General features: G+C 54.2%; 1 protein-coding gene across 1 annotated transcript; it reads right to left on the bottom strand.

Annotated features, from left to right (window-relative positions):
- Positions 1–686: 686 nt before the first annotated feature.
- Positions 687–3,823, bottom strand: MYOD1 (myogenic differentiation 1). The gene is made up of 3 exons (XM_004050769.5): positions 2,429–3,823; positions 1,841–1,919; positions 687–1,568 (listed from the first exon to the last, which is right to left on the bottom strand). Exons 1-3 carry the CDS (start codon positions 3,056–3,058, stop codon positions 1,315–1,317), a joined length of 963 nt encoding a protein of 320 aa, XP_004050817.1. The 5' UTR covers positions 3,059–3,823; the 3' UTR covers positions 687–1,314.
- Positions 3,824–9,595: the final 5,772 nt, after the last annotated feature.

Below are 9,595 nucleotides of genomic sequence, written 5' to 3'. Positions count from 1 at the left end.
AGGATCCGGGCTCCTGTCATCTTATGGAATCTGATAGTGTCGGGATGCTCAAGGTGCTGGGTAGAGGTGTCTGTGCCTGTCTGGCCTTCTATGCTATCTCTTTGCAGTTACACCTATCACTAATGGGCTGTAAGTGCCAGAGAGCTTACATCACATGTCTACACTCATTTAGATTTTCCTCAGAATGCTGTGGGCACCCTATCACATCCTCTACACCCAACGAGGCCCCCAAGTGATGCCTGGGCCACAACCTTCCTGTGGTTCTTCTGGTTATCACACCTGGGTTCACTCACTTTATATGGAGGGGATGATTCTCAGCCTTGAATGAACTTCAGAATCACTTGGGGAGCTTTTGAAAAAAAATACCAATACCTGGCCCTGGGTATCTGGGGCAGAAACATTAAATCAGAATATCTAGGGGGTGAGCTCAGACATGGGTTTAAAAAATACTCATATCAACCTGTGTACCCTTCCATAAGAGCCACGGACGTGTGTAGTAATGGAGTCAAGGTCAGAGGAACTTCCCCACGTACTGGAGAAATTTGCACCCCTCCTTCCTTCCCCAGGCAGCAGGCTTCCTCCTTGCAATCCGCCTGCCGCCTACAGGCGTCGCTGAGGGACAGCTGGCCCAGTTTGCGGATTTTCCTCCGGATCCCACACCCATGTCCAGGGAAAGCCGGAGCCACGGCGGTATAAATTAGCGCCTTTATTTTGATCACCTGAGCGAGCGCCCGCGGCTCGCCCGCCTGCGGTATAAACGTACAAATTCCCTGTAGCACCACACACCATGCCTCAGAGATAAATACAGCCCCAGGGGCTCCTGCTCTGGCAAAGCAACTCTTATTTACAGGAATAGATTACAAAAGTATTACAAAAAGTGGTCCTGAACCGGGAAACGGGTTGGGGGTGGGTTACGGTTACACCTGCTACATTTGGGACCGGAGTGCACTGGGTCTCACGTCCCCCCAAATAACCGGTGCATCCCGGGGCAGGGCTTAGGTCTGCGAGGGTCTCACCCCCATGGGGGAGGGCGCGAGAAAGCTGAACCTAGCCCCTCAAGGTTCAGCTCTGGCCCACAGAGGAACACGGAGCGGCCATCGCAATGGGTCTCCGAGAAGGGTGCTGCGTGGAAAAAACCGCGCTGTGTCCTTGCCCTGTGGGGCGGGGGCGGAAACTTCAGTTCTCCCGCCTCTCCTACCTCAAGAGAGGTCGCTTTTAAAGCGCTGTTGGGAGGCGGGCATTTAAGTTCAATCTTTTGGGCGCGAGGGACCCTAGGGGCAACATCCCTCGGGCGGGTGGGCGGCCACCATCCCCTCAGAGCACCTGGTATATCAGGTTGGGGTTCGCACCCGCAGGGCACTGCGGGGCGGCGTCCGGTGACTGGGTGGGGTCGCCGCTGCTCTCTCCCTCGCTGGGGGCGGCAGGCTCTTGCCTGCGCGGAGGCGACTCAGAAGGCACGTCGGCCAGCAGGAGGGCGGGCGCCGCAGGGCTCTCGGTGGAGATGCGCTCCACGATGCTGGACAGGCAGTCTAGGCTCGACACCGCCGCACTCTTCCCGGGCCTGGGTTCTGCGCGGGGAGGGCTCGGTTAGTAAGCAGGCGTGGGGCCGCGACAAGCCTCCCACCCCCGGGCCCAGTACTTTGAGACAGATTGGAAACTGAGGACTTGTTAGAGTCCGGGACAATCTAAAAGAGAGGGAGCTACTTGCTTAGTATTTCATCTCCTGCACCACTTCCCAGGACATAGGCGTGTGTGAGTGGGGGTGGGAGCGTCCTAGATAGAGGCCAGGACAGCTCCATGAAGGAGGAGGAGCGAGCAGGGAGAGGCCCGGAATACCCACCGCTGGGCGCCTCGTTGTAGTAGGCGCCTTCGTAGCAGTTCCGCCGCCGGGCGCCGCTCGGGGGGCCGCTGTAGTCCATCTGCAAACAGCAAGGGCGACTGAGTCAGGCCCGCGGGACGGCTCGAGGCCCGAACACCAATTCCTGTAGCCGCCCCCTCCCTCACTCTAGCCTAAGGCTCTAGTTCCGGGCCCAGACCTGTCCTGGTTGGCGGGGGGGGGGGGGGGGGGGGGGGGTAATTACGGGTGGGTAGGAGATGAGGTCTGCAACATGCAGGGCCAAACCAAGGGCAGACAGTCACCAAGGGGCGCAAATTTACATTTTGGAAGTAGGGATAAGTAGAGAAAAAGATCTTCACGTTCGCGCTGCAGTGTTCTAATAGCGCCCCCAATGGGGCAGCTCGAACGCTTGCCCGCACACTTCCAAAACAGGCTACCCCAGTGACAGCTGCCCAGGACAAGGGGGTCCTCTCTCTCGGGAAGGATCCTGGCCCAAACCTCCCGCAAGGCCAGCTCCCCGCCCTCGGAAACGCGTCCCTGATATCCCCAGCGCCGCCCTAACTTCCTCACTTCCTGGGGTCCCGGCCTTACCATGCCGTCGGAGCAGTTGGAGCGCGGGCTGGACGCGTCGGAGTCGCCGCTGTAGTGCTCGCCTCCGCGGCCCGGGGGCAGCGGGCCCGGCGCATAGAAGGCGGCTGCGGCGCCAGGGGGCGCGGCGTCCTGGTCGCGCAGCAGAGCCTGCAGGCCCTCGATATAGCGGATGGCGTTGCGCAGGATCTCCACCTTGGGCAACCGCTGGTTTGGATTGCTCGACGTGCAGCGCTTGAGTGTCTCAAAGGCCTCATTTACTTTGCTCAGGCGGCGCCGCTCGCGCATGGTGGCGGCCTTGCGGCGGTCGGCGTTGGTGGTCTTGCGCTTGCAAGCCTTGCAGGCCCACAGTAGGCAGCGGCCCGCCTGGTGGTGCCCGCTGGGCGCGCGCACATGCTCGTCCTCACGTGCGCCCGGGGCCGGGTGCACCGCCGCGGGGAAGTGCGAGTGCTCTTCGGGTTTCAGGAGCGCGCCCACGTGCATCAGGCGCGGGTCCAGGTCTTCGAAGAAGCGCAGGTCCGGGGAGTCGAAACACGGGTCGTCATAGAAGTCGTCCGTTGTGGCAAAGGAGCAGAGAGAGCCGTCGGGGGCCGTCAGGTCTACGTCGCGGAGCGGTGGCGACAGTAGCTCCATATCCTGGCGGTGGCGCGGCACGGTCCTGGCTTCGCCCAACCCAAGCGGCAGAGAGTGGCCGGAACTTTCTGCCGCTCGGGAGCCCCGGCTGTAGATAGCAAAGTGCTGGAAGTCTGAATGCCCACCCACTGTCCCCCACCCCTCCCTCTCCTGTCCGGCCTGATTTGTGGTTAAGGAAAGCAGCGGCAGCGCCCCAGGGCTTCCTCACCCCTAGCTTCTCGCCAGGCGCCCTGGGCTATTTATCCGTAGTAGCCTAAACGCCCCGGAGCCCAGGCGGGCAGCTGGGGGAGGGGGAGTCCGAGGCCAATAGGAACACTGCGGGGCGGGGCTTGGGGGGGGGGTCCCCGGGGTGGCCGCAGGGGCCCGCAGACTGGCCAGCCAGCCCGCCCCTCCACACTGGCGTGCGCGCTCGGTCCCCTACTGGGCAGGGAGGGAGGGAGCGACCGGCAGCCCTAGGCGGCTGCACTTGGCTCTCCGGCACGCCCTTTGCAAACCTCTCCAACACCCGACTGCTGTATCCGCGGGAAACGCTGGCTGCGCGCGCTCACCTCTGAGCTGACTTTCAATACTCCTCTGTCCCCTGATTTGTGAGGGACCCATGGGTAGAGCGGCTGTAGAAATCAGGTCGTGAGAGATTTGGAGAGAGGCAAGGCATTGGGGGCACAGAGCTGAGGAGTGAGACCGTGAAAGAGGGACCGAAAGAGGCTGAGAGACACGCAGAAAGCAGAAAGCTTAGAGCGTCAGGGGCAGAGAAACGCACGAGTGCAACAACAGGCAGAGAGACCCCGAGAGTTGAAGTGGGCGAGCCCGAGACAAACGGGTCGTAGAGGCTCTGATATTCCGCCAGTCCCCGACCTGGGAGTTGCTCAGCAGGTCGTGGGCCCAGTCCTTCTTCCCTAGACGCTTAGAAACCCAGCTATGGTTGTACAGGAATCGGGGATTGCTGCTAAAGCTTCGCGCCAATCTCTCCAAACTCGGATCCTGCCCAGGTTAGGAATCCCCTCCATCTAAATCTGCACGTTTCCACAGCAGGGGTGTCCAGTGCCATGCCTGGGGTCTAGGCTGAGCTGCCTCTTCAGCTGGGAAGAAAACCCTTCTGCTCGGGGCTTGGCTCCGCATCACTCGCGGTGCTGAGTCAAGGAAAGTGCATTTCGCCAAGGTGTCAAACTTCAGGACCTGGCCTGAGAACCTGACCTCATCTCACCTGAAGTCTCTGAGAGTGCGGTTTGCAGACCAGTTGAGTCCAGACTCCAGAGTTTCCCAACTGTGTGATTTTGTGGAAGTCATGTCTCCTTCCTGAGCCTCAGTTTCCAGTTATAGATTTGGGGATGACAGTAATTTCTTGGAGTAATTGTGGTGGGGATGAGAGTCTGAAGAGACCAAGGATATGGAAGCCCTCAGGTGGTGATGTAGGGTTATTCGAGCAAGGGGCTTTCAGAGTTGGATGCTGTGTTCCTCAGGCTTACAACTCATCTGTGGCACCATGCCCTGACGGAGTCCCACGAGTCTCCAGGCCTTAGCTGTGTCTCTTTCCTGCAGCCTCACTGGAAAGGCTGGAAACAGGAGGAGGCAACTACCCCATGGGATGTGGGATATCTGGCTCCCATACAAGCCTCAGCATACCGGCCACCCCCATGGGGGTCTCTCAGCCTCTTCCTGAATCTGCAGTTCACACAGTCCTCTCAGCACTCTGGCTAGGAATCTCCGTTGGCCATACATCCCTGCCTGGATCTCCCCTCCTGGAAACCAGAAATTTAAGCAGGAGTGATCTTTGTGCCTTTCCCATTAACTTCTGGAAGGCATTCTAGCTGGCTGTTCTGGGCCCTAAGAAGTCCTCCCTTCCCACAAAACTCAGAGGGCTCTGTTGGGGTCCTAACTTCTTCACTTCTCTGCTGCTGGTAGTGGTGCTGAAGGTCTCCCTTCATGAAGTACTCACCTCGCTTTACTCCATAGGGCCCACCTGTATTTGTTCATTCAGTAAAGTCTACATCATGGAGCAGCAGTGACAGTAACTCTAAATCCTGGCAGAGGCAGCAAAGTCCTGGCCTCACCCCACCCAAGCTGCAGGGGGTCACCCAGAAATCCACATATTGTTAGGTATCCATTATGTGGCAGGTACCAGTCCAAGTGTGGGGCTAGAGCAATGAACAAAACCAAGACTCTGCTTACATGGCACTTACATTGTCAATGTAAGCAGGGTGATAGACAATGAACAAATAAACAAGGAAGTATGTGATGCCAGGAGGTTAGAAGCTTTATGAAGAAAAAGCAAGGCAGGGAGACACAGTGATGAAGATTATGGAGTGATTAGAGAAGGCCCCTCTGCTACATTTGAGCAGAGACCTGAATGAAGAGAATTGGAAGCAGATACCTGGAGATATGTAGCGCCAGATAGAGGGATAAGCACGTGCAAAAGTCCTGAGGCAGGACCATGTTTGGCAGATTCAAAGTATGGCAAGGAGGCTCATATGTCTGCAGCAGGGTGAGTAAAAGAGATAGTGGGAAATGGGGTGAGAGAGAGAGAAACAGGATTATATTCTGAGATGGCTTGAGCCATCTCACTGGAGGGCTTGAGCAGAAGAGAAGAATATCACTATCTGATTTACATTTTAACAGGAGCATGCTGGTTACTGGAGGGAAAGGGCAGAAGGAGGGAGACCAATTAGGAGGCTACTGCAATAATCCCAGGGAGTGGAGCTGGTGAAAAGTGGTGGCTGAATTCTAGATATGTGTTTTCAAGATGGGGCTAGCAGTATTCACTCATGATTGCATGTGGGAAGTGAGATAAGCAAGGAGCTAAGGATGACTCCTGCAAGAATGGAGTTGGGAAGACTAGGTTTGTGGGTGGTAGATTAAGTGTCCAGGTTTGGGCAAAATTTGAAATGCATATCGGATATCCAGATGGAAGTGTGGATTAGGCAGGGGGATTTTTGAGGCTGGAGTTCCCAAGGAGAGGTCTGAGTATGAGGAAGAGCTGTCCATTCTACCTCTAAGACCTGTCTCAAGTCTGTCCATCCCTAGTGTCACCATCCTGGACTAAGCTGTCACACTGCTGCTCTGGATGACCACAATAACCTGGCTGCCCTCCTCACTTCCTCTGTAGCCTCACTATAATCCATTGGTTACACAGCAGCCTGAGTAGACCTTTACAATGTAAATGGGATTATGCCATCCTCCTGCTTCAAACTCCCCAGCAGCTTCTTGCATTTAGAGTAAAATCTCATCTCCATCCCCTGGCCTATCAGGCTCTGCATGAGCTAGCCTCAGCCTGTGTCTCCTACTACACCTGGAGGCACCATCCGTTTTGATTGCTCTACTCCAGTTAGCCTGACCTCCTTTCTTGTCTTCTAACACTCTGAACAGGATCCTGCCTTGGAGCCTTGTCCTTGCTGCTCTAAACTCATAGCATTATCCCCTGGGCTTTTCCCAAGATTGACTGCATTTTATATAATAGATCTTCTTGCCTCCTTGGGACATCACTGACCATTCCCTCTAAGATAACTGCCTCCCATACTCTGGGTCACACCACCCTGTTCATTTCCTTCCAGGCACTGCCACTCTTTATAATCTTCTTCATTAGTTTGTTCATGACTGACTTAGCCCCATGAAGGCAAAGATGTTTTGTTCACAATGACATTTCCAAAAACCATCACAGTGGCTGTCACACAGTAGGCACCTGATAAATGTCCAATGAATGAATGAGTGGCCTCATGCCCTTTGCATCTCTATGCATATATTTGAACTTCTTGAACTGTGACATTAATGAAGATGGTTGAATTTCTTCAAAACTGGGAAGTCACATACATGATTAGACATCCATGTTCTATTACACTTGCTCTTCCCAGGAAAGGCTCAGACCCCATCTGCCTGGGGCATGTTCTCTTGAACTGGGCATTATACATGGCATGCTGCAATATTGTAGTGGTATACTATAGAGAGATTTGGCATCTCGATGTGTCTTCTTATTGTTTTTTCACTATACTCACAATGAGGAATGTAAGTAATTGTTGTATTGATGATTTAGAAACAAATACTTCTTTCTACTTGCTCAAGGCTCAGCAGAAAGCCAGGTGCATAGTAGGCACTCAATAAATATTTCTTGGGCAAATGAATGAATGAGTCTACTTAATTGAAGAGTACTCTGAGATTCCCAGGTGAGCTATTCAAACCACTTATCTATGCAAATCTAGATTTTCCCCAAATCTGAATAAGCAAGAAACTACAAAATAAATTGGATGCTGAGACAAGTGAATACAACTTTGCTTTTTGTGCTTTGTGTTTATAAAAACTTCCTCAGCACTGTCATCAAGTTGCCTTTACAATAAATAAGTAAATGTTATATGTTTGAACTTACCAAACACATTTAATATTTTATCACTTATGGCTTATAAATCTAAACTGCTTTGACAGTTTTAAGCTTGATTTGCAGCTACATCTTCTTCCATAATTAGGAAGCGCTGTTTTAAAGCACACAGACATTCTAGTGGTAAAATGCCATTTTTATATTAGGCTTTCAAGTGGGATTTTTGTTTGCTACCAGGCTTCCGTTGCTCAAAAAAAGATTGGAACTCACTGTACTCGGTGACCATTTCAGACCTCTCCATGCCTGGCATCCACACCTGCCTGGAATCACCCTTCTGGTTGCATCTCCTCTTTGGAGAGAGGTTTGTCAACACCATCATCTCTTCCCTGCTGCCCACAGAGCAGGGAGAAGTATGTCCAACCTGGGACATGTTGTCCTTTTAGTCCCAGTGCTGGGTTGGGGGCGGAGGGAAAAAGGATACCAAGTTTGGAAGCTGAAAACATTCGAACTCTTATACTGCAGAGTCTAGTCAAGGGTGCCCTTTGTCCACAGGTGCTGGACTTGTTCTGTGAGGGGCCACTAGCAATGGGCTGAGGGACTTTGAGGGGATCCCCTGGTAGCCCCCTCACCCCTCAACGCAGGTCTGACCAGAATGGTAGGCTCTGTGCTTGGGGGCATGTGCACACCTCGCCCTGGGCCTGGCTTCTGCTGTCTTCATGATGAAGGGCTCATTTGGTGGGGAGTGGGGAGGGAGTGCTGCCTGGGCTGCCCCTTCTCCCTCTGCCCTTTCCAGTCCTCCCCTCTCAGCTCCCTTGGCTGCTCTGCCCAGGGGCTATAAATGGAGAGCTGGCCTCTGGAAAGGAATGCGGGCCTGGCTGGGCCCCCACAGTGTTGTGCCCTCAGGGAGCGGCCCTGGGGCTCCCAGCAGCCTTTATATATATAGCCTCTGGAAACCCAATCCAGCCTGCACCTGCCCCAGTCTTCACGCACCCTGCCCCTGCCCAGGCTGGGCCTGTGGCTCTGCACTTGGGCTGACACAGGCTGCGTATCTAGCTGGGAGGTGGGGGGCGCCAAAGGGCCAGAAGGTAAAAGCATGAGTGGGCCTGGTGGGGCAGGGCCAGCTCCAGGTCCCCTCTCTGTCCCCAGCCTTTCCCTTCCTGTTCCTGGGTCCAACCTGAGTGCCTCCCTCTGTCCCCTGACAAACTGGCTCCCTGGGAAAGCCAAAACCCACCCACCACATGGGTATAGATCCTTCTCTGGGCCCAGTCTGGGTTGGTCAGGAGGGGCTGTGATATTGCCAGGATATAGACATGGTCCCAGGTTAGGGACAGGGTCCCAGAGATTCCTCACAGAAGGCCACATTTCCCCCTTTGGGGGTACTCTCCGGCCTCCCACAGACAAGCAGGGCTTAGGAGTCTGGCAGCTGAGCTGGGAGTTGAAGAACAGGAGTCCACACTGTGGAGGGAGGGAACAGGAAGACAACCAACAGCATGTGCCCTTCCCACCCAGTGTGCAGCGTGTGAGGGCAGGGCACTATTGGGGTGGTGGGGATATTCCCACTCTCAGTTGTCCAGTCTATGATTCATTCACTTATACAACAAACATTTATTCAGGTGCTGGGAATGTGATGGAGAATGAAACAGACCATGTTCCTTGTTCCTGTGGAACTGACATGCTGGCAGGGCAGGGCAGACAATAAGCAATACACATAATAATAAATAAATTATATAGATGTTAGAAGGCGATACACGCAGAAAAATATTACAAGCAGAACAAGATGAGCAGGACTGAGGTGCCAGGCTGAGGTCGGCTGTAGTGTTAAACAGAGTGGTCAGGTTGGCAAGGTAACATTTGAGCAAAGAGTTAAAAGAGGCTTGGGAGTTAGCCATGTGGCATCTGGGGAAGAATGCTCCCGGCAGAGAGAACAAAATAATTATTGAGCACCTTCTATGGGACAATCGCTTCTGCTAGGAGCAGAGGATTCTGTGGGTACAGACAGGCATGGCTCCTGGAGCTGTGGGGGCTGGGGGGGTGTGGGGGTGGCATGAGATAGAGTTTGGGCATGGGGTTTGATGGGCAATCTGTTACTTCTTCTTCTTTTCTTAAAAATTGAAACAGAATCTCGCTCTGTCGCCCAGGCTGGAGTGCAGTGGCGCGATCTCAGCTCACTGCAACCTTTGCTGCCGGGGTTCAAGCGATTCTCGTGCCTCAGCCTCCTGAGTAGCTGGGACGAC

Source organism: Gorilla gorilla, chromosome 9 (genome assembly GCF_029281585.2).
Source record: "Gorilla gorilla gorilla isolate KB3781 chromosome 9, NHGRI_mGorGor1-v2.1_pri, whole genome shotgun sequence".
Lineage (NCBI taxonomy): Eukaryota > Metazoa > Chordata > Mammalia > Primates > Hominidae > Gorilla > Gorilla gorilla.
The sequence above is the reverse complement of the archived record's forward strand: the minus strand, read 5'-3'. Positions and strand labels throughout refer to the sequence as shown.